Source organism: Eupeodes corollae, chromosome 1 (assembly GCF_945859685.1).
Source record: "Eupeodes corollae chromosome 1, idEupCoro1.1, whole genome shotgun sequence".
Lineage (NCBI taxonomy): Eukaryota > Metazoa > Arthropoda > Insecta > Diptera > Syrphidae > Eupeodes > Eupeodes corollae.
Window position 1 is genome coordinate 229,995,085 of NC_079147.1, and position 25,580 is coordinate 230,020,664.

At 33.5% G+C, this 25,580-nt stretch overlaps 1 protein-coding gene across 3 annotated transcripts; it reads right to left on the minus strand.

Annotated features, from left to right (window-relative positions):
* Positions 1–1,702: 1,702 nt before the first annotated feature.
* LOC129938807 (myeloid leukemia factor) lies at positions 1,703–24,691 on the minus strand. Of its 3 annotated transcripts, XR_008780486.1 has the most exons (6): positions 24,443–24,691; positions 23,916–24,130; positions 16,597–17,032; positions 15,593–15,844; positions 9,180–9,298; positions 2,488–2,625 (listed from the first exon to the last, which is right to left on the minus strand). XR_008780486.1 is itself a non-coding variant. In XM_056046584.1 (5 exons), the coding sequence occupies exons 1-5, from the start codon at positions 24,493–24,495 to the stop codon at positions 2,448–2,450; spliced, it is 1,131 nt and encodes a 376-aa protein (XP_055902559.1). In that variant the 5' UTR covers positions 24,496–24,689; the 3' UTR covers positions 1,703–2,447. The 3 variants fall into 3 exon arrangements, 2 of the variants coding, with proteins under 2 accessions (XP_055902559.1, XP_055902558.1); XM_056046584.1 differs by lacking the exon at positions 9,180–9,298 and having other exon boundaries at positions 1,703–2,625; positions 15,593–15,841; positions 24,443–24,689; XM_056046583.1 differs by lacking the exon at positions 9,180–9,298 and having other exon boundaries at positions 1,703–2,625; positions 24,443–24,689.
* Between the last annotated feature and the right edge of the window lie 889 nt (positions 24,692–25,580).

Sequence of the window (25,580 nt, forward strand, 5' to 3'; positions counted from 1 at the left end):
GCCGATCTTTTCCTTCACGAAACGGAGGTCCAAGAGTTGTCAGTTCTTCTGCAAAACTTTCCCAATAATCTTTTTGGTCCCTTTTTGGTGAACTGAATACTCATATGCCGATAGCTATATCGGAATTCGTTTCCGTCAAATGCACCAGCCTTGCAAATTGATTTGCATTTGCCCTTAAAAATATAATTTTGTATTTCTTTTTTGATTCGATAGAAATTGACGTTTTGAGCCATTAAATTAGCGAACATTCGCTAATGATAATTTAACGATAAACAAGTTCGATAATGTTTTGACATTGCTAGGCTTTCCAAATGCTTCTACTTTTGGTTTGCCTTCCAGTTGCAGAAAAAGAAAATTAAATATGGACTAAAACATTGAAAAGAAAAATTGCTTACCTTTACCACCAGGCAATCGTCCTGTTGAAGCTGAAGGCAATCAATGGTTGGGTGAGAACCATGTATTGGATATGCTCATCAGTTCACCAGAACCAGAGGTACAAAAAGAAAAAAAAGCTGAACAGTGAGAGAAAGACAAGGTGATTATTCCAAAGCAGACAGGAATTCCTACTCCATTCCTACTACATTCATGCTGTAATATCCTTTCCTGTTAAAATACAAATGTTTGTTTGTTGGTGGAGCAATTAATTTCGCATGAGTGCCGTCGATGCATCCTATTACTCCGCCAATTTTATGTTCTTCATAACACTTCAAGCTTTTTGTCCTTTTTTCTTCTTAAGTCATTTGCATCTTGATCCATAACGGACAAATCTTGTTCTCAAAGAAATCTAATACATTTGAAAGGACTTTTGAAAATGACGATTGAGCCAAACCAACCTCATGATGTTTTCCCACTCATGTCTGATACCCACCTTCTGCAAAGAAACGCAAACACGCACTTATCTTAATGAAGGGAGGAATAGCGATAGGTTTCTTTGGCAAGAAATCAGACAACGTATAGTAACGATAAATAGAAACGGCATCAAAAATCAAATGTTTCAACTTACAGTGGTTCTGGTTGCTCTAAAGGATTTGAATGATCCCTTAAACTCCGCCTTACAATTCTTTGCTCATTTCGTCCTCTCTGTTATATCTTGTCAATTAATAATAAAAATGTTATTCTTTGCATTTTCCAACACTTTGTTTATAATTTAAGCACTGCACAAAATAAATAAACTTTTTTTTTGTTTACTGCAAAAGCAAATGTCAATGTCTTCGAAAACAATATTCGATTTTTTTTTTCATTTTCATGTTGGTAAAAGTTGTTCATAGGGAAAAGTATTCCGTGGGGGATTCCCGATAGAAGGAATGAGTTCCCGGAAACAACAAAATTCCGTAGGAAAAATATTTCCCAAGAATTTCCCGATAGTGCCAAATGCAAAGTTATCGAATTCCTATGTTTTTAAGGTCGGTTCGCTACTCATAATAAGGGCCGGGCGTAGTTAAACCATAAAATGTAAATACATATTTTATTCATTTCTTTTTGTATGTGGCCTCATCCTACTGACGCGCGTCTTAAGTGGTTTATGTTGTATTTCAACGATCGTTTCCAATTTACCCCTTTTATAAGTTTATAATTTCAAAGGTAGTCAAATTTTGCGGGTACAACACTTTCACCAACTAAAAAAGCGAAAATAGATTCCAAAAATGTGTGGCCTTATCCTATTAGTTTTCAGTATATACATATGTAAATAAAATTGACACCCTTATGTTTTTGTTTGATTTTCATATTATTTTATTCATACAATCTTTATTTGTCCACTCATTCGTTTCGTTTCAATCACTTGAATTGAAAATAATTGTCGCTTATTTTTGTCTTTCAATTTTTAAATTGTAAACATTTATGAGCATTTACATCTTTTGTATTAATTTGTTTTCGTTAAATAACAAACATTTACCTAAATGCCCAAGAATATTTTTGTTGTTTGCATTTATATGAGTATATTTAACTATATTAAAATAGGTCAACATTTGAACAGCCTGCACCGCACAAAGGAATAATAATATTTTATGGAATATAATGGAAACACTAATTAAACAGGCATTAATGTCTTTAGAAACATTATAAGCATGTTAACATAAAAATGTTGCGTATTTAAATTGAAACAAAAAGAATGAAATAACTTTTTTTGTATATATATTTTAAACAAATATTTTTTTTGTTATGAAAAAAAAAAGAATTTCACAAAAGTTTTAATGTTTAAAAATTAAAGAAAAATCAAAATAAAAACTACTAATGTTTGGCGTCGTCGCCTTTTGATATATTTTTTGTTTACAAAAAATAAAGCCTTGCGGAGCATCGAATGAATGGGCTCTAAATTTTATTAAGTTGTTATTTTTGTTTATGATTTTAAGGTAATTCATAATATGATATCTTATATACTTTTTTATGTTTAAGACAAAAATTAAATCTATATTTTCATTAAAGGTAATATTTTAAGTCTCGAAAGCTTAGTTTGAATCGTCATCATGTGACTCTTGCTGATCATTATGTTCTAGTTGTTGTTGCTGTTGTTGTTGTTGGTGTGTTGGTTCGTCTTGTTGTTCCTGATGTTGCTGTTGATGTTTAGTGTGTTTGGAACGAAAGTTACGACGTGCGGCTGCGTTGTTATACGGGTGTGGATGAACACTGTAAAATAATAACATTTATTTTGTTTATTTAGTTTTAACAGTAAGGTTTTATAATTTATTATGAATAATAATAATGCAAACAGTTTACAGCAAAATTAAATGCATTAACCAAAAGACAAAAAAAAAATAAACTGAATAAAAACATAGTTTAATAAACAAACAACTATTTATAATGGAAACACTTTGTATCAATCAATGATTTAATATTTAAAACTTGCAAAGTTGTACTTGTTTTTGTTTACAATATACTATTTTGATAATTGTTTCTATGAACAAACCAAGTATTGTTCTTCTTTTGTTTGCTTTTATGTACATGCTAACATTTATAATCAACACAACTTCCAGTTTTTATTAAATAAATCGTATAGCCTTTTCGATTGGTAATTCAGTAGAAATCTTCACAGTGGGTTAGATTTTGATTAAAATTTTCAGAGATCTTGGCTCATGGGCGCTAATCAATCGAAATGGGTTGATAAACTGAATCCATATTTATCGTCTCAAACTATGGATTTCTTATTATAATTTCGGCTTTTAAGTGTTCAATTCAAGACGACTCACAGTGAACTAACTAGCATTTAAACTACGATTTCATTATGTTAATTTTATAGTATTTGTGCAGTCGGCATTAGTTCACCATTAGTTTTGCTACTTTTGTTTCAGATGAAAGGTTACGGAAAATTCCATCAATTTATTTAACAGCGTATACACGTATTTTAAACTCGTCCAGTTAAAATCACTTTTCTATCAAAGTACTAAAATCAATTTAGACGATTCGTATAAATTGTTTCACAAATCCTCCCTTTGAAACAAACTATTTTAATTGCGTAAAATTTTGTCTGCATTTTCATATCGAAATTTTAATTTTACTTAAAATGTATCTCAGGAATTGTTAGGTATTGTTGTTTGTTATGATTGCAGTCCGTCAATTCGCTTATTATGCGGTTTGTTATCTATCTTTTGTCATCTGGTATCGTCATCTTGTTTTTAATTTAGGAGGACAATTTTGTAGTATTTTTTTTGCAATCTTATCGCATACAGGGGTGGCCAATTATGGGCAGCGAGAGCCAATATCTCACTGTTGTTTTCATTTTTATGAAAATTTGGATTTGTTCTTAACTAAATATCAGTTCAAAACACTTGTTTTAAATTTACTTCAAAATTCTTCTTAACTTTGTGTTGTTTACTTGTTATTTATTTTGAATAATCCACTTTCAAAAGTTATATATCTATTTCTATACCACTAAATTCTTTTTAATTATTATATAATTCTCTTTATATTATATTATATTACATTATATCATATTAAAATATTGTATATATTATACTAAGTTAAAAAGTGAAATCTGTGGATGTAAGATCGTAGATTGAAGTAAATAAATAAATAAAAAAAAAATAAGAGTGGATATTTTTTTTTCTTCTCACAATAGAATCTTTGCCTTAAACGTTTTTAATTAGAGCAAATTATACATTGGAATTTTCTTTGACTTGACTGGAAAACATTTCCAGTGCTACCAACCGTTATTGATGCTCACTTGCAATGTACCGTTAGTTTTACTTGCAAATGTCAGATTTGCAATTGTCAAAAAAAGAGTGCTGTGTAGAATTGCATTATTTCCGGTCTTTTCCACCTCTGATCGAGATTTATTTATTAAATTTAGCGGTAAATTTGTATTTAAGTGTTTCAAGTGCATTTATTTTTTAAGTAATGGGACGCGGAAAGCACTGCTCAGGGCCGTTTGATTCTCCAACTAAGAGATCAAGGCAAAACATACAGTTTATTTGCAGATGCTCTTTACCGATCTCATTGTGTTGTTGCTAGGGTGTTAAAGAAGCGAAGTCTACAAACTAATTTCACCTAAAAAAGGGACGCAAAAAAAAAAAAACAACTTTGCTGGGCAAAAGAATTGTTAGACAGGTGCTTTAAAATTCCTTAACAATTGCAAGCGGTATAAAAGCAAATCTATCATTGGATATCAGCTCTCTGGGGTTATTTATCTTTGCTGGAATAGGTCCTATCTATTGGATAAACAATAATATGAACAAGAAAACCTATTTGGACATTTTGGAAAATGTAATGCTTCCATATGCCGACGAAAATATGCTTTTAGAGTGAACCTACCAGCAAGATAACGACCCCAAGCACACGTGGAGACCAGGTGGTTTCAGAAAAATAATGTGCAGGTACTGCAATGGCCCACTCAATCTCCGGATCTAAATCGTATCGAGAATCTTTGGAAAGATTTGAAGAATAGGGTCTCGACAAAAAAAAACCTGTGGAAACATACTGAAAGCTCATCGATTCTATGCCTAGAAGATGCAATGCGTTGGTAAAAAAAGGACAACCTACCAAATACTAAGAGGTGACCCATATACTAAAACTCATGAAGAATAGCGTTTAAATTCATTTTTTTAATTTTTGGTCAGGATAAAAATCAACTGAAAAACTTATTGAGCTGGGTTTTGTTATTGAAGCTTACCTTATTGTGGATAAAATTTATAATCAGGGAGTATTTCCGAAAAATAAATGTATTTTTTTTATTGGAATTACAACAAATAAAAATTTGTTAGCAAACTAATGGAAAAAATCGGTTTCACTCTTATTATTTTGACCACCACTGTACATATGGCCTTAAAAATTAAAGATGACAGCCAATTGTTACATAAGGGCTGGTGAATTTTGTCCAAAAAGACACAATCTCTAATCTAAAATCGTCAAACCTTAAATCTTAAAACAGAAATCTCCACAAAGATAACCCCTACGTCGAAATTCTACAAGCTAAACCCTAAATTGCTCGATTCAATTCAATGATTAACTACATAACATTTGCTATTTGTTATTAAGGACAGGCTATAGCTATCAGTAAAAATTCGAACAGCAGGTTTTACTAATTAGCGTTTATGGAGGCTGGTTATATTATAGCTATCAGCATTGTATATTATAGAACTATATTTATTAAAGTACTATTATGAGACGAAATTTTGTATTTCATCTCCAGTACTATTGAGGGCGCTGCGTGTATCAAAATACTTGGTTCTTAAGAATGAGGGGAAAATTACTAAAGAAAAATAAATTTGTTTTAGTTTCATAAGGGAGTTAACCAAAATACAAATGTCAAACCAAGAAGGGATAATATTTGTTTACATTTTTTTTTGCTTTCACGTGTGAATGTAGAGGAAATGTGCATATACATACATATGTTTGTAGCTATGTGTAGTTCAACGTTGTAGGTATTGGAATTTAAAAATTCTTGTTTGATTTTAAATGTTCTATTTTTGCGAAAAATGAAATGTTGCCATATTTGGCATATGATCCATTGAAGATTTAAAATATATTCAATAGTTTTGTTGTTGTTATTATTACGTATTATTTGTTATTTGTACGACTCAAGTACAAACACAATCAAAAATTAAAAGGTATTCAAAACCAGGTCAATTTTTGTTTAGGATGAATGCATTGAAATTTAATTTTCCTTTTGAAATCAAAAGAGTCCCTTTTAAAGTAAAAGGTAATTTCTTAGCTATTATGGGTTAAACAGCTGACTCACGTTTCGTGTTTTGTTTCACTGTCAAACATCTTCAGTTTGGTTTATAATTTAACCAAGAATCCTCCTAGGAACGAACAACGCTTGCAACTTATTGAATTTTATTATCAAAATGCGTGCTCTGTTAAGAAAGTTCATCGTGCGCTTCTTCCATTTTATTGTCAGATTAATCGACCCACTGAAGCGTCTATTCGGGCTCTTTTTAATATCAGCTAGATCCATTGCAAGAGCTACCAATGCATCCAATATGGGTTGGTGTCATAACTGGACCGTACTTCTTCAAAAATGATGCGAATCGTAACGTAACTGTCAATGGTGAGCGCTACCGTGTAATGAAATCAAACTTTTTTTGCCCAAAATACAAGAGCTTGACTTGCATGACATGTGGTTTCAACAAGACGGTGCCACATGCCACACAGCACGCGCAAAAATGGACATATTGAGATTCGAGTTCGATGAACATTTTATTTTTAATTGGACTAAGCGGATGGACCATTTGAGTCGCAGTCAAGGTCAACATTTGCATGAAATAATCTTCAAACAGTAAATTTTATGAACCGTTCTATCGATGCTGGCAATAAGGGAGGCATGTAAGATACTTAAACATAGCCCAATCAAAACCGAAATGCGGCTATCTTCACAGACAGTCAGGCAGCTGTCAAAGCCATTAACTCGGGCACATCCGCATTTAAATGGGTCCAGCAATTTCCTCTGCAAATGTCCTGCTTTGGCAAACACTAGAATGAAATGCTTTGGAAAAGCATTCTTTCACGAACATGATGAGCTATCTGAGACAAAGATTAGAGACCTAATCTTTTTTCTCTATAAATCTTTTCCTTTCTATCAGTGGTCAAACGAGTTTTGGTATCAAAACGGCGCACTACAGCGCTAATAGGATCTAAGGCTAGGTACCCTTGCGATCGCTATTTCTACCACCACCACCATCGATTCAAATGAATATTTCATACACACATATATACCGCGTTTACAAGGAAAATTGAATCAGGATTTAGCGCCGTATAGACCTGGATCGGATCGAAATAGGATTACTCGACCCGATCCCACTGAAAGAGGTGAATCGAATCGAAAATTTGTTTGTAAACCTGAATCGGGGAATCGAGTTATTGGTGTGTGAGGTCTTGCTTGTGTGCTTGCGATAAGTTTTTTCCATCTTGCTTGTTCTAAGCAAAAATACTCCATTTAAATGGAGTATTTTTGGTTCTAAGCTGAATTTAATTTGGAGCTCGTCTTTGTGTTGAGAGCATTGTTATAAAATATGAAAGTTATTCACGTAGCAGTATGCACACAAATACAACCCAAATTTCATTTCGATTCCATTTGAATTCGATTCATGGATTCAGTGCCACCATATACCTGGATCGAAATCTCAATTCGATTCGATTCCTCAATCTCCTCTTGTAACCAGGGTAATAATGTCAAAAGGTTGTTTCTATTGTCTCACTCGATCTACTATTACATTTACATATGTTCTTCTCTATTTTCTGTCCTTTAATTATGGTTGATTAATGTTGAATTTTCCGTCATTCTCTACTGTAAACAACAATTGAGGGGTATGAAAAAAGGATCAAATTCAATTATTTCCACGCCTAGAAGATGTCACTTCGTTCGTTCCTCTTCATAATAGTACTATAATAAATATATATACAATGCTATCAGTGAAATGGAAAATTTGAAACAGGAGGAATCTGAACTGTTTACGTCATTAAATTGTTGTTTTCTTTCGATCATAACATCGAGCTGCGCGCCTTAGACTCAACTGTTGCTTTCATCAGCGAAATTTTTGATGATGTGATCGGAACAGTAAAAAATTGGAACACCAACAGTAAAATGAAATGGAATTTTTTGTTTGGCAGTCAGCTGTTCAGTAAAATGAAATGCCATCATTAAAAAAATTAAAATGGATTTATAAATTAAAGTAGACTTTTTGTTTCTTTTTGAATCAATCTTTTGCTGAAAATAAATGTGTAACATGTTCAAAAACTGAAAACAAAAATTTTACTGATAGCTATAACCAACCGCATAGCAAACATTAATTTTACGTCATTAAATTATAGGTATGAAGTACAGAGCTTCGCGCCTCCTTTTTTCCTATAAAATTGGAATTAGTAAGGCCCCAGTTATAGCTATCATTGGTTTTTATCATTGAAACAAACATTGTAATTTTTTTGACAGGTCGTTTATAGCTATCATTAAACATGTCTGTAATTTCCACTGAAAAACTTTTACTGGCAGAAATCTGTCATTTGAATTGTGTGAATTGTTGAATATCGTTAAGTGACAGTAATTAAGTGCAGCACTTTAAATGACTCAAAAGTATGCAGTACCATTAAATGTCAACTTCTTGTCTTGTGTCTAACTCACGTGCAACATTTTCCTTCGGAATTAATTTAGCCGATGTTATCAGGGAATTCTACTTGAAACTTTTTTCGATTTTCTCCAAACCAAACCCCAAATCTAAGATCTGTGTTTATATTCCCTATTTGATACCTAGAACCAACCTTAATAACTATTTTTAATCGCTTCTGTCAAATTTGCTGACAACACACAAAAACAAAATAACAAATTGTTTCAAACTACTTTAGAAAAAGTAGCTTATACTAATATCCATTGTTTTTACTAAATTTGAAAAAAGAAAACAAAATGGTTGTTCTACGAGTATATAAATCCTTTTTCTCAAATAACATGATACGGAAGAAGTTGCTTCGGTTTATAGCAATAAGTTAGTATTGAAAAAGTATGTGTTTTGCGACAGTACTTTAGGCGTGTTAATAAAAAACAAAATTATTTACCTTACCAAGATTATTGCATTTTTTTAAAGTAAGCATTAGGTCTTATAAAACTTAGGAAATAAACACACCATTTTTTTTTTGTTTTTAAACTAAAGCCAATGTACAATTTTCAGAATTTTGCGAAATATGCGTATTTGACGCCATAATTAAAAAAGAAAAACTTTTTAACTCAAGAATTGTATTCTAGGCAATTTGCTTACTTTTAAGTTCTTAACTGAAAAAAAATAATTATTTCTGTATTTTGTTTTTAAACATTTCTGTTACATTCTCTTCTTTTTCTTATTTACGGTAGAAGCGAGGATTGTACAATCTCCAGTCTCTATAATAAAAGATTTGGTTAAAATATATGTAAATATTTTTTAAGTGTTAATGTTTATTTAAAAATAAAAGGTGGGTAAGTTTCCTGAGATAATCTGTGAATCTATCAAGAACACATTTTTTTTACTGTTCATTTGAATTTTCGTTGGCTTTGGGTACAATGAAAAATTGTGCATTTGACGCAATGTCAGCAGCGTATCTAGTGTATTAAGTTCATTGACCCTGACTTTCTGTCTTCGGGAGACGGACAAAATAAATTGAATTGATTTTAAAGCTAGCTCACAGTGAGAACCTATTTCGTTGGCGCTTGTGGGAAACCGGGTAGGTCAATCGAATTAAAAAAAAGTTTAGTATGTCAAATCATATGTTTAATAATATCCTAAAAAATCAATTTATATACCGACGTACATACAGCTGCGTTTAGAACAAATAGGTGTGCATTTTTCTATAAAACTTAAACTTAAAGGAAGAGAAATGAAAGGATAGTATTCAAGACGATAGGAGTATTTCAAAAAGCAAGCCACAAAATGGGCGAGAGGCAACAGGGTGGCCATCAAATTTTGACTTTTTTCCGGACTTTAAAATCGCTGTATAACGTAAGGTTTTGAATTACTAGCAATCAGATAATACGTAAATCAAACTTAAACAAAAATAGAAACACGGCTATCTGCACTGACAGCCAGGCGGTTATTACGGCTATTAATTGCCACAATATCGTCTGTAGTGATCCAGCAATCGTCCGTGTTTTAACAGGAGTTTTTTCTTAAACGCCAATGCCACTTTTTGAGTCGAGTCACTTTTTTGGCGTTTAAGAGTCGGTATTGCGTTGCTTAAACGCTATTATTTGCAATCCACACACATTCGACATAAACAGCTGATTATGAGAGATTGATTATTCGAAAGAATAAATTCAATTTTAAAATTTTAATACAACTTTTTTAGTGAAATTATAAAAAAAGGCACAAATGTATAGCATTGGACTGTTTATATTGTTTACGTGACCTTTGAAGAAGATAGATTGGACGAGAATAAAAACAATCTTATTGAGAGAAAAAAAAATAAGATCGACATCAAGTCCTTTACAGATTCGAAGTAAGTACATACATACATACATCCAATGTTGATTTATTAGACAAATCATTCCATTTTGTTATATTTCAAGACATGTAATGTACTTAAGATTGAATTAGGACTCCTTTATTTAGCTATTAAATGAAATTGAAGAAATGGTACCACTAGTTTTAAAGCTTACTTCTACTTTGATATTTTTGCTGAATGCAGCTACCAAAGGGTGTATGCAATGACTTCAAATTGAGGAATTGCACAACCAACGATGAGCCTCATTCTCAAAGAAATGCTCGAAATTATGGAAGCACACATTTGCCCTCGTTGAATAAATTCTCACTATTTGGACGAAGAAAAAAGAAATGCTTAAGTTTTTTTTTTATGAAAAGACTGGGATTCTGTGAACAATTGGACGTTTAGATGGCAGCCACATCAAAATTCAAGTACCAAAAAAAGATGAACAACATCGTAAGTACAACAGGAATACCCTTTCTAATAACACCATTTAGATCCGCCCAAGAAGGAAACAGTCAATGAAGTATCACTTTAAACTATACCTTTTGCAACTCCTTTACCGTTCTAACCAGTGGCACCAAGGATTTGAGAGTATTTGAAACGGATTCCCAATTGTTTTTTGCTTGTTCTAAAATTTGTTGCCAATGAAGGATTTAATTCCATTAATTTTGTGAGCCTTTTCATTTCACCTGGATTTGTAACTTCCACCCGTTAATTAAAATAAAATGAATAACACTAAGACAATCGAATTTTTATTAAATTGTTCACAAGGCGTTTGAAAATTGTTCGTCGATAGAAAGTGGCGTTTTACTCGTCATAAAAGGAAACTTAAACGACAGCTACAATCGCGATAAGAGTGACATTTGTCGATCAAAAATTTAGATTCCACTAACCGCTAAATGGCAAGTAGCGTAACGCTAGGTAAAACGCTACTAAAACCCCTTCCGCAATACCAATTTGTTCGTATGACAATTGCTATTCAAATAAAACGCCTACTACAATAAGGGTGAATGTAAGGATGGACTTTTTCGACAGAATCCAACCGCAGGTGGTACAGTTTAAAACCAACATGGAATGGAAACTGTGATTTAATTTTGTCTGTGAATGTCCCGCCCTAGTTCTTAAATGTTAAACTTCGGAGGGGAATTCCTTAAAGATCTTGATAAACTTTCCGAGATGAAAATCAATGACTTAATTTCCTTTATGAATTCGACGAAATGGCCCTAGGATTGCTAATCTTGACAATATGAAACCGTCACAGTATTATTTTTTATTTTTCAATACGTAGGTCGAACGAATTTATGGTTGCAAAACGGTAATTTCCAGCGCTAATTGAGTCCTCCAGCAATGGCTGCTTGCTACTACCATATATACCTACCTAACTACCTTTTTAAATTCGAAAACAAAAATATGGAAATCATTTTGCGGCTATGTGAAATCATGAAGTTGTTGTTACCATGTAATTCAAGGTAATTTTCCAAATTCATAATCCTGAACTTAAATATTCAATTTACTTTCAGTATATCATACAAAATTACAGAGTTATAGAGAATTTCTCTTCTAAACACTTTAACGAAGATTCTTACTTCGATATTGTACGAAACGGTTACAAAATGAATCGAAAACAAAAACCTTCTAAGCATGTTCCAAGCCGGTTTTCGTTCGGGTTTCTCAACGATGGAACCATATCTGTGCATTAAAAGGCTATTTGAAAAAAAGACTCGAAAGCAGCCTTCGAAATGATAAATAGACAAGCCTTGATGTACAGGCTCTTAGTGCTGGTAATATCCCGGAAGATCTTAATGATGGATTTTAACTTTCATTTTTCATCGAGGGCGTTTATTTGGGATGGGACAGATTTCTCAGAATGGTTTGACACATCGTCAGATGTTCCTTAAGGATGCATTTTAAGTCCATTACCTTTTGTTTTAATTATTAACGATATTTGTGATTTACTCCCAGGAGCAAATGATTTTGCCAATATACAAATGAAAATTTTTCTTTCGCTGATTTATTTATTTCACAGATAGAATACCCTTTTATATAAATAAACAGGCTGAATAGCTTTTCCGAGAAATGGGAATAAGTCATTAATACAAGTAAGACTAAGGTAATGATTCTTGAAACGAGCGATGTGAATGTGAAGTTCTGCAAGAATTTAAGTAACCGTGTGTTTTAATTAAATAAAAGCAATGAGACCAAACTGAATTTGAGCATAAAGTGGCCTACGTTCGATCGGACATCGATCTTGAGTCAAAGTATCTTGTATGTGCTAATGTACCTAAAGGGCCTATTATGGATCACAACTGAACTTTGTTGAGTCAAAATCAGCTGTGTAAAGTAAAATACGTAGGTATTTCAAAGTTTCGAATTCAGTGCAAAATTTTGGAGAGTTCTATTGATTTGTTTCTTGTAAACTTGGAAAAAGAAAATCCTTTCAATGTTGCGCTGATGAGAAAAAATATTCGAGGTCCAATCCATTGGAACATCCAAACAAAAACTATTATTTGTAAACAAATTCTTTGACGAAAGTGTTGATTTAATGTCTTTGTTTTGTTGCAGATTTAAAAGTTATTTTAGACACACGTGCTAGACGTAGTAGATTATTATGTCCACAATGGATTAAGGGTCATATTTTATAAATATATTTTTTATATTTATCGAAGATTCATTTTTACCAGAAAACCAGATTTCCTGGAGTAACAGGATGCATCGATGCAACTCATGTTCCAATCATAGCACCAACAAAATAATCTTCAATATCTTTATTTAAATAGAAAAGGTTACTACAATCTGAATGCCATGAAGCGAGTGAAGTGTATATCCCATCTTTAGTATTTTTCTTATAAGAACATTTATCATCGAAAGGTTTGTGACTACAAAATGAATGTGCGTTTCATAGATTCCAGATATTCCAGTGCTAATCACGATTCATTCGTTTACAATTTAAGTGAATATAAGGAAATGTTAAATGAATTGGACGAGAACACTATTATTTTGGGAGATGCTGGGTATCCATTAGATTAGAGAAACAACTCCATTTCGATTGGCTAAAAGTGGGAGTTCAGAATCACGTTTCAACACCGTACGCACAAACAAGAAACATTATTGAAAGCACCATTGGCGTTATCAAAAGTAAATTCAGGTGCCTTCTGTCTACCCGAGGACTACATTACAGTCCTCAAAGAGCTGCGAGATTTGTCAATGCAAGTTGTGCCTTATATAACATAAGTGAACATTTTAAAGTATTATATGTCGAAAAAATTCAAAATAATGACGCCATCGATTTAAATGATCATGATGTCCATGGAGTAACTGAATCAGGAGCAAGACAAATCAGAAATAACAGAAATAATGAATTCATTTTAGTTGACGTATTTTTAATTTACATACAAAATTTTGTACACACAAACCTACACAACTGGTTAATATCAGTTGTTGAATTTTGACAACAATCACAACTGAGAAACAACTCAAATGGCTTACATAAAACCCCGAATACACTTAAAAAGTCAACCATTTTTTAATGTTGACTGGTGGTTGACTTGTGTCAGTCAACTAGTTGTGATCGGTAATACCGACTGGCGAATTACAATTACAACTCAACTTTGTTCTAAGTTGCCTTACATAATAGGCCCAACAGTTTTTAGTTATAAGTTCTATGATTATTTTGTAAGGGTGTTGAAAAGAAGTGGAAGAAGCCTTTACAGGAATTGAAATAAATAATACAGGTTGTCCCACGGGAACGGGATCAAAAACAAATGAATGTAACTCCAAAAGTTAGTCTTAAATTTTTTTAATTAATACCAGAAGGTGGGGAATTAAATGCCATTTCAAGTTTTAAAAATAACGTCGTACAAATGGTGCCCATCTTGTTCGTAACAGGTGGCAAATCGGTCCAAGAAGATTCGATGGACGCGCTCCAGTAGGTCTTGCTCAATTGACGCAACTTCAGACGTTATTGCTTCCTTCAACGCTTCCAAAGTGGGGGGTTTCGACTTGTAAAGTGTGATTTTAGGTATCCCCAAAGGAAAAAGTCACACGTCGTCAAGTCAGGGGACCTCGGGGGCCATGGCACGTCCCCAGAGCGTGACACAAGGCGGTTTCTTGACATTGCACACCACACAGTTACTTTAGGGCAATGCGAATGAAGAACGCTATGCGTAATCAGTAGGTTGCAAGTTCTGAACGATTTCCAACTTGTACGCATGAAACTTTAAATTATGCTTGATAATTCGACTCACTGAAGAGGATGAAATGTGAAGTGATTAAGCTCGCTTGCGCACGGAACAGCCAGGGCTCTGGAGAACAGCTACCCTCACTCGGTCAACGTTTTGTTTAGTTTAGCAGCTGTCCGTACGGGGCCAGGTGGTTTCTTTTTCATTACACTGCCTGTACTCCGCTGCACTGCCACCACCGATTCATTGTTTTTAATAAATTTCTTCAGTGCGAAGACACGATGAACCGCTTGAAACGGTACTACCTGAGGTTTCAAACGAGCCCATCCCCACCTCGCTTGACCGCACCAGTGATGAGAAAGGGATCCCTACTTTTCGTCCGGTTCCCGTGGGACACCCTGTACATTTACGATGGAAACCATTTAACTGTTAATTGTCCTATGTTGCAGGAAATTCGACGCTGTGAGTATGAAATGTCATATAAGACAGACGCACGGCAGAAAAGCCATGTTTTTATTTTTAAAAATTATTGTTAAAAAATGTACTTTAAAATAAATAATCTATCTACAAAAAAAAATTCTTCACATCATTTAAGTCAAAAAAGTTTCATCAGTCTTAAAAGAATATAAATCAATAGTGTCAAGTTAAATGTTGGCACATCTTTTATTTGATTTCGAGTGAAAGTAAAATACAGAACAAAGCGGCAAGGCAGATTTTGTATAAGCACTCCTACTATTTTTAACACAACTGTACGTAAACTCCGATAAGAGATATAATTAAAATTAGATGTAAAATAATTTGCAAAATACTGTAAATAGAAAATATAGCAGCTTAGTCTACCAGCAATGGCTAATTAAATTTTTTGAAGCATTAAGTATTCTCTTAGGCCCTGTCGTAAGTTAAACATAGTATATTCTTTGGCAACTTAAATAAAATATAGTTTAAGATAATTTGTATGGCTGAAGAGTGGTTTGTTATCAAGATTTTGAACACTTTATTATTTCAGTTTTGTTTTGTTTTGAAGTTTTGTAACAAACCTTGTAGTTGTAGATGTACTATTATGGCCAGAAGTAGTTAGAGCCAACGGCGATGAAGATGGGGAACGCAGCGGCCTACGTGGTGTAGCTATGGATGCATTTCTCAATGCAGCTCGTCGAACCGATGATGATACTGGCGATGGTGATGATTGGACATTTTGAGTAGTTTTCGTTGTCGATGCTGAAGAAGATGCTGTAGTTTTTTTCGCTGACGACTTCGAGGACGACGACGATGACAAAGACGCAGTGCTACTGGAAGTATGAATTGTAGTAGTCGACGAGATTGTTTTTTTTTTTTGTTCATGTTTATAAATTAGGCGTTGATGGAAAACAGTACAATTGGTTTGGCTGAGTTAGTAATTTATAAGATTGAGTTATAAACAGTGAAGTGGAGGACCTACATTATGTACATATAACACATAACAAATAATGAATGAAATCTTAACAACTAACATAGTTAAATCCTTTCGATGCTGTTTTTTATACTCAATTTTCTTCATATTTATTTAATGAAACAGATATAGATTATAAATATGTAGCAATTGAAAAAGAAAGACAAATATATAGTATGTAAAACGAAAACAAACTTCAACAAAACTAATGAAATATATACGTATATAAAAACAAACTATTGATTTATTTATATAAAATTGGAATGTTTATTAGATTATTGCATACCTATGTGTCTCTTTCTCTCACTTTATCATTTTTATTTAAATTAATAATAATTATATCTGCAAAAATAAAGGTGAAGATATTTTTTGTTTGAGTAACAATCATCGAAGGAAAATTCAGGTTGTTTTTATTTTGTGAAATTTTATTTTACTTTGGTGGGTGAATAAAATTTGTTTGGTACGATAATGAGATAAGAGAACTCGAATTTAATATTATGAGTATGTTGATAGGTAATTGTAAGTATTTTTTTAAAAGTTAAAAACTTAAACAAAATGGAACGCCACGACAAAAAAAAAGCTTGGAAATAAAATTAAAATTTATGGATTTACCTTGGATTTGCCGATGGAGGTGCTGGAAGAGCTGGTAGTGCCCTTTGGTATTGCCTATGGTGTGGAGAATGATGTCCACTGCCAGGCAACATTTCAATTGCTGGAGTATGCATGCGAGCTTTATTGGTAAACTCGCGATCAAAACTTTCAGCTTCTTCTTCATCGAGATTAATGAATTCTTGTCGTTCTTCATGTTGACCGGACCGAATATTCTGTTCCTTTTCAATGATATGGGCACGCTCGCCGATATGATGACCAATTGCCATTTTCTTTACTCCACTGGAAGAGTCCTGAACTATTTTGCGTGTTTCACGGATTCCACCGGGACCAGTTTTAGTACTACTGGTAGCTTGATAGATTTGAGGACGCCCATCTGGACCGGAGGACATTGAAATTACGCTAGACGAACAGAAAGATGCACCATTGTTGCCAATATCTATAAGAAAAATAAAATAATGGTTACTTAGAAAAAAGTTATGTATTAAGAAGTTTATGTATTAAAAAAATGTTTAACTATAGAAAGAATAAGACGTTTGCTTCAGCTCCCATACAAAACACCATTACCTCGGGGAAGGCTTCCTAATCAACGAAGAACTGAAGTCATCACGTTCACTTATATAAGCGAGATGTTACGCATTACACAGTAACGATTTCTAAAATCGTTCGCCTGCGAAAGTTGCATTGGGTTTTCATTATATTTATATTTCTTTCTCTAGAGGTGACGCAACAAAGAATAAAGACTTAATTCGTAATTCGTTGAATCTGAATAATTTCAAAAGAACTATTCATTCTTAAATTTTCTCTAAAACATTAAATACACTATTATTAGATGTATATGCGACCAGGCGCACATACCTTAAATTGAACATGCACAAAGAAAAATTGCTTGACAAATAACTTTGTATATAGGAATTCTATAAATTAGTGGATGTATTGTATTATTTACTTATGTTTTTTTATTTTATATTTTGTCTAGAATCGACCTACGGAATGTCAAAATGTTGTTTATCGGTAAGCAGAATGTTTTCTTTTTTCTCTTAAAAATTGGACACACTGATAAAATGAGAGCAATCTTCTTAAGCTCTTAAGTTTCATGAATTGCAAAATTGGTGAAAGCTTCGTTTGTATGATTTTCCATTTAAATGTAGAAGTTCACATCTTGATTTAAAAATTAGGGAAATATCTTTATAGGATAGAGAACCTTGGAAGTAGTTCTTGTCACAAAAGTTATAATTAAGGTGGCTATAGAGTAATCTGCTCTCCGATTGACGGGCATTTTCAATCATGATTTTTTGGATGATTTTGTAGAACTTCGTTTTCATCTGACCAATATTGTTGAGATTGATCTGCACAACTTGTTTTCCCATGTGCTCATCCACCAGTCCGTCTTCCGAATTTCGTAGAGCATCATTTCTTACATAACCAAGTTTCCCGTAGACCAAACAAATTAATTAAATAATCAGCCTGTTACTATAGACTTTAGTTTTGGCAGGCCTGTTGAATAAATTGAATAGTTTGGTGCGGTTAAGGGAATATTAAATTCTTTTTAACACATTTCTTTAAGACATTCTTTCTTTGGTATTCTTGCATACCCCATATTTGTGCCGCATAAGAAAGTGAAGATATCACGGCTGCATTGAAAATATTATATTTAGTTGAAAGGTTAAAGTGATTGTTAGAGAAAATCTTCTTCCAAATAACATTATTTAAGCTTTTTGAAGTTTTTACTTTTTCTACAAGGTGCTTGCTATAATCCAGGGTTGGATTTAGTAAAACTCTCAAATACTTGCATTCTTTCGAAACTTCTAACGACTTCCATTAAGTATCCAGGCGTTCCTAACTTCACTCCGAGTGGAACGCGAACAGACAATTACTTTCGTTTTGTCTGTATTCGTGTTTTGGATGAATAACGATTTGGTCTATGATACACATAACCAGAACTGAAAGTTTATTAGTCATGGATAATGGCATAGAGTTTTTAAAGCATTAAATTCAACACGTTTAATAATTCCTTATTGGACAATGCTGTCTAGATCAGTATTTAATGATTTGATTTAAGAAACGAATATGAAAAGCTGTGCGTACTGTTGTCAACGAAACAGTTGAATGTATTAGAAGTGGCAGACAAAAAATCGTTAATGAATATTAGGAAAAGAGTCGGAGACAAAACAGAGCCCTGGGGAACACCAGCAATTATTTTAGGAATTTAAGACTTGAAACAATCCAATGCAACTTGAATTGAACGGTTTGAAAGGTAGTTTCTTAACGGACGAAGAAGAAATTCATCAATACCAATATTCGATAAGACAGCTTGGAGCTAAACTCTTTAAAATATCAAGTGCAATAATCTTACATCCTCCAAAAAAATAAAAGATTTGTTCCACTGTTCGGTAAAAAAAAATCAAATTACGGGGGGACCTATTGCTACGAAAGCCATACGGTCATTAAGAAACTTTCGTTCTTCGAAATATTTCTTAAGCTGTTAATTAATCAGCATTTCCATGATCTACGAAATAAGGGACGAGGATTCGTTTTATTTCTGTCCAGATTTGGACTTGAATTTTGACCACATGAAGTTTAAGTTTGTGTTAGAGCTCAAAACATATTTTGACTGAAGTTTTTCTTATATATACGGCTAATACATGGTGGGGAAAGATTAATGGCCAATGGGTTTAGCCAACAGGATGAACCAAGTCATAGTCAACGGTGGTGCCACAAACTACTATACATTCTTTTATAAATAATGTACTAATGTACGATAAAAAAAATAATTTGGACAGAAAAAACATTAATTTTAAAATATATAATGATCTTACTGATGGTGTAAAACATTCTAAATATTTTATATCATATCCTTCATTTTATGTGACAGCTTTTAAGTTATTTTGGCAATGATTGGTCTAATTTAAGGGTAAAAGTCGGGTCAAATGTGCTCTATTTTTCGAGTAGTCGTTTTTCCAGATCTTTTGTTTGTGTTGTCTATTTTCATTCACCTGCATATTTTACTGTGGGAGTTAATTGTATCAGATTCAGTTCCGTGTTAGGTTAACATCAAACTTTCTGGCGACTATCAGATCCTCTTGTCGAACGATCACATACGCAATGTCGCCAAAAATGTGTAAGAAGTTTTTCTCCCCCTCTGGCTATTATCTACAAGACTTATATACGTCTAAAGCTTGAGTATAACTCCCATCTCTGGGCTGGTGCTACTGCAACTTACTAGGCTCTTTGGAAAGTATTGAACGTAGACCATTTAGATTAATTGGTGAACATCGTCGTAAAATTCTTGTCTTACCCTGTTTTTCAGTTAATGTAATGATTTATGATATAGTGAAATAGCCAGTTACATTCCTCCCCTTAAACAGTTCAACAGAAATACTCGTGCTTCTAAAAAATTCTCATCAGTATATCCTCGACACCAACTTCGGTCGTAATGACTAGCACAGAGATTCCTTCTTTAGCCGTACTTTGCGAATGTAGAATGCTTTACCACATTCTGTATTTCCCAGTGCAAGCAATATTCAGGAATTCTTCCGTTCCATTTTGGTACCTCTTCGCAAATTCCAAACGCTTATTTGAATTGAATTGAAAAGAAAAACTACAGTAATACTGGGTCAATTTCGTATTCGTACCCTGTTTTAAATCAGTCAAAAAACGTGGGTTCAATATTTTGTGGCATAACTTTTGGATGCAATTACAGCTTTTTATTGTCTTGACATTGACGTTACCAATTTTTCAGTTATTTCTGAAGTTATTCATAGAGAATTTTCTCATCAAGGTCGTTTTTGTTCTTAATGGTGCATTTGCGTATTCTGCGGTCCAGTTCGTCCCATAAATTTCATATCGGATTAATATCTGGTAATTATGGGGGGGTTCCAAAACCTTACTGCAATTAAAGAGAAGCCACATTGGGATTGCATTCGCCTTATGCTTTGGATTGTTATCCTAATAAAAAGTAAATTTATTTTCTTGACCCTATTGTGCAGCACTATCCTTCAAATTCGTCTTCAGGATATCGATGTAGACCTTGTGATTCATAATTCCTTCAATTATTTGCAATTTTCCAAGTCCTGCTGCTTAAAAAATAACCCCACACTAGGTTTAACGGTTCCTCGAGTGTTTTGCGGAAGGTATTCAGTATTCGGCTTATGCCAAACCAATTGTCTGCCTCCCGAGGAATGAATATTCCAAGTCTGTTGCTTGGTATTCCTTGGCGAATTCAATCCGTTTAAGCCTTTTAACATGTTAAAACCATGTTCCTGAAATAATTTCGCAAAGTTTCAATGCAAAATTGTTTCCAGGGATTGGCGAAGATTCTGTGCCAATTTTGATCCACTTATCTTTGCAGTTTTATTTATTTCACGCACAATTATCTATCCTCTTGTCCTGCGTTTTAAAAATACTTCTTGTCGAATTATGAGGCAAGTTTTCAATCCCTTTTTCCTTGACAAAACGGTTAACAATACTTTAAAGCGCTGATCCAACTCGATTAACTAAAGATGAAATCTGTTTATAAGAATTAAATTCTTGGTGGTATTTTACGATGAGTTCTCGAAGTTCTTTAGAGGTTTCACTTGCTTTTCTACCCATTGTTGTTCAATTCTGAGACAAATTGTTTAAAACGCTTTTAATTCTTAATAACTTCAGAATACTTTAAATAATAGCACATTAATTGATAAAACACATTTGATTGAAAATGCAAGGGAAATTAAAGCTGATTGGCCAATTACAAATAAGCGTACGAATACGAAGAAACTGATCTTGTTTTACAGTAGATTTTATCATTTTACCATTTACTTAGTAAATGATTTTTACCAACTAAGAAAATTTAATAAAATATATCAACCAGGAATACACACTTAACCTTCATGTGGTGTTAATGTTCTACATCAAGCCATTTAGGACCAAGAGAACATTCAAAGTTTTAATAGAAGGGGTAACAATATGAAACTGATACACCGTAAGGAGAAGAAACATGATTTTCTAGAATTTAAAATCAACTTGGCGTTTTTGTTTTTTGGCTATTTATTGAATTTAACTCTCGTGGACGAATATGACTGAGAGTGACATTATGCAATATAAAATTAACTTTGAGTGTGTTTTCTGTATAGTATCGTTTTCGAGTGTACAGTACTGTGCAAAACATTTGCAACTAAAACCTCCAACATTTAAAAAAAAAAATTGTTTACAAAATCAAACAGCAAAATACTTTTTCAGTTTTCTAAACTCTTTTGACATTATACTATAATTGTTGGACACAAAATTCACACTATTCACTTAAACAAAAAAATAAATACCTAATTACTTTCATAGTTGGTAAAATTGCTGTGCAAAACATTAGCACCTTAGATCTTAAAACTCTATTTCAAACTATTTCTTACTTCACGACAAGGAAATCTTAATATTTAATTGCATACCCTTTATTTTTTATAACGGATGTATATTATATGGGCATTGAAGCTATAGGGTTATTAATAAGCGTTTTTGGAATGTCATTCCACTGCCTCTGAGTTATAGCGAACGTGTCCCTTTTCATTTACTACTAGTTCTCTATTGGGTCTAGGTCTGGGATTGGGCTGACCATGGTAGAACCACAATCTTTTTTTCTGCAATCAACTTCGACTTGTGTTTGGGATCATAGTCGTGTTGTAACGGTCATTTCTTAATGGGCATAAGGCAGCATGGTGTTACAAAGGATGTCTACATGGTTAGGTTAGGTTATAGTGGCTGTCCAAGATGGAAACGGACACACTTAGGCCAGTTTAATAGCCCATTGTGATAGCACGTGAATCAATGGAACCAGCTTGAGTCCCTTACGAAACGTGAGAGGCTGATTATATCGATATGATTTAGATCACTTGATCGTTAATTCTTGCGTTTTCGAGCCAGAGCAGGGCATGTGCAGAGAAGATGAAGAACCGTTTCTTTCTTTTCTCGTCTATACAGCTTCTGCAAATGTCATATGAGAATACGCCTAGTCTCGCGGCGTGCTTTCCTTTTAGACAGTGTCCGGTTATGACACCTATTATCGAGCTTATATGCGATCTGCTTAGAGAGAGCAAGCACCTTGAACGTTTTCCTCACAGCGTCTTGCATTAGCAGCAGTTTACAAGTAGCGAATGGTATGCCAAACGTCCCAAGATGGACTGTACTGTCTACATTCTTCAGACTTCATTATGGCCTCCACTTGTCGAATTAGTGCGATTCTTTGTCCCAAGCAGCCCAATACCAAAATTGAACTACCTCTAAGTTTGACCATCCATTTAGTGTATTTTGGATTTAGCCTCTCACCTCTGGGCCTTCTGACAATTTGTTTTCCACCCTATAGGTGCATATTGAACTTTGATTCGTCAGAAAATAAGACCGTTTCCCATTTTTGGGGACTCAAATTGAGATGAGTTTTTGGAAAAGCCAAACGAACTTTCTCATTTTTAAAAAAAAATAATGGCTCTTTTGCTATTTGAAAACAACGCAATCCGACTTGCAGCGTGAGGAGTCTGGTAGTTGATAGTTCAATGAGTAACCTAAGTTCAATTTTTGCGTCCCTGTTTTTTTCGGAAGAAATTTGTTATTTTTCAATCATCTTTTACTGTGGTGCTTCGAGGCCTTCTAAGATGGCATAACACCTTTCCACTTTTGAAAGGTGTTTTTGTAAAAGCAGTGCATTTATAGAATTTGCCTGTGGAGCAGTGCTTTAAGATTATGAACAATAAGGTGACACATAAAAAAGTCTAGAGCAATAAAAAATAATTTGTTTGGAACAACTTTAATATACACGAATGTTCTATTTTTTGATTCGAGGTGTAAGTTGTAAAAGTTTTACACAGTACTGTAGGTTTAATTAAAGTAACAGTTATAGGTATTACATGTTCCCATAAACAAATTATTGTAAATTTCAGGTGATTTAAATATTAAACAACATTAAAACGAGATCTAATTTTATGCCCTCATCGTAGTCTGGCCATTAAGAAAATTTACTGTTAATAGTTCTGTCCACTACTTTAAGTGATGATGATGAAAATAAATTTAGTGATTCAACTTCAGAAATAATCTCGGCGTCATATTTATATTCAAGTGGGAGTAGATGTTTTTTGTAAAAGTTAAAAATAAATTTCTAGAAAGTTCCCTTCAAACACAAGTAAGTTCACTGGCAGGGTCAAAAAGACAAGCCTAATCTGTCTGACACCTGCTCCCACTTTAAACAAACAATTAATATTACTTTTTTGTATCATCCAAAGCGTTTTCACATTTCTATTCACTATTTGAGACTGAAACTTGCAAAAACTAAAAATAGAAATTGAACTAGAACTATAACTTACCTGTACTTATCAAACGATTCATATTGGGCATGCCAGGGAATCCGAAAAGCCCACCGCCAAGCATTGGAACACGCTCCATCAAACTGTTGTTGCCATTGAAGCCACCACCATGAGCATCGAATGGAGTGAGCATGTTAAATGGATCGGGCATCATCATATTGTTCATGAAGCGATTCATACTTCGCATTTGCATATTCATTGAATTAATCTGGTTACTAAATAAAAAAGTAGAAAAATCAATGCAGTTTTATGTTAATTTTATTTTTGTTGTATTGCTATTAATTAATGTGATTTATATAACTTGTGATTTATTTTTTCAATTCAAAATTATATCTAGTTCTAGGTATATATGCATTAGCATTGATTATTATGTAGAAGTAGACTTCTTTCTTGCATTATTTGGTTTTGCATTTAGGTACATCATAATGTGTATTGATTTTCACATTCCCTTCATTTTAGAGAAATCAAGTCTTCTAGATTTTTGTAATTGAATTGAATCTAGTAAATTCTAAACCTGCTAAACTTACCCCATGTAACCATCATCTTCAAAATCACCGAGTAGTGCTCCAAAGAGTGACATATTTAACAGTATTTACAAAAATATATTATTTGTTTATATTTTAATTTTATTGAAAGACTTCACTTGGAACGACGAAATTTTTTCTTTTACTTTTTCTAGAAATCGAAGTTAAATGCTTAAGAAGAACAGAGCAAAAGCAGAATCCAAAATCCGAATACGAACCGAAATTGAATCAATTTTTTCTTTCTTTTGTCTATTTTATTTTTCGTTCGTGGAATGAAAAACAAATGGCCGACGGACAGAAATTTAACGAAACTATTAGCTCTGTTCGCCACAGAACAGGAAGTACTCAACGAAAAGTGGAGAATTGTGATTTGAGGGCGTTCATTTTAGTATCCAAAGCTTTCGAAATAGTTTGTGTTGGCGATCAGAAAACCAGGGCCAGTTTGTTCACACTTTATGAACTTTAATCAAGGATTTTTTCAATCGATAATCATAGAATGCGTTTGTTCACTAAAATCGTAATCAAGAAATCTGTTATACTGGAACGTATCAGAGAACACCTTGAGGCCACACTCGATGTCGAACAAGCAGGATCCTCCTGTATTGATCATATTAACACCCTGCAGATCATTGAACAGTGCGATGAATATCGATCACCACTACACCTGCTGTTCATCGACTTCGAGAAGGCCTTTGATAGCTTTAACAGGGAGTATATCTGGTTAGCTTTGCGGAGGAGAGCCATCCCAGAAAAACTAATTGCTATTATTAAAGCAGCATATCATGTATCCAATTGTCATCTTCTGCACGATGGTAGGTTGCTAGATGATTTTGAAATCTGAAGCGGAGTAAGACAGGGCTGCATTCTGTCGCCAATATTGTTTTTGTTGGTGATAAGCTTTGTACTGCGCTCAGCTCTGTCAAGTAGCGGAGAGATCCAATGGACTTTTACATCCTATTTAACGCACTTGGATTACGCGGACGATGTTTGCTTACTCTCTCATAGGATCATGGATCTCCATCAAATGGCAACAAGTGTGGAGAAAGAAGCAGACATTTTTGGTCTGAAAATTAATTCCGGCAAAACAAAAATGATCACCTCGGAACCCGACCATTCTCTCAAATAAATATTTTCTTGCAAC

What these genes read in the sequence shown, in the direction of transcription:
- LOC129938807 (XM_056046583.1), bottom strand. Translation starts at nt 24,495, where the DNA reads ATGTCACTCTTTGGAGCACTACTCGGTGATTTTGAAGATGATGGTTAC. An exon ending in GAATCGTTTGATAAGTACAG is followed by an intron (nt 17,033 to 23,915) that starts GTAAGTTATAGT and finishes TTTTTCTTATAG; the next exon opens with ATATTGGCAACAATGGTGCA. An exon ending in CCTCCATCGGCAAATCCAAG is followed by an intron (nt 15,845 to 16,596) that starts GTAAATCCATAA and finishes TCATACTTCCAG; the next exon opens with TAGCACTGCGTCTTTGTCAT.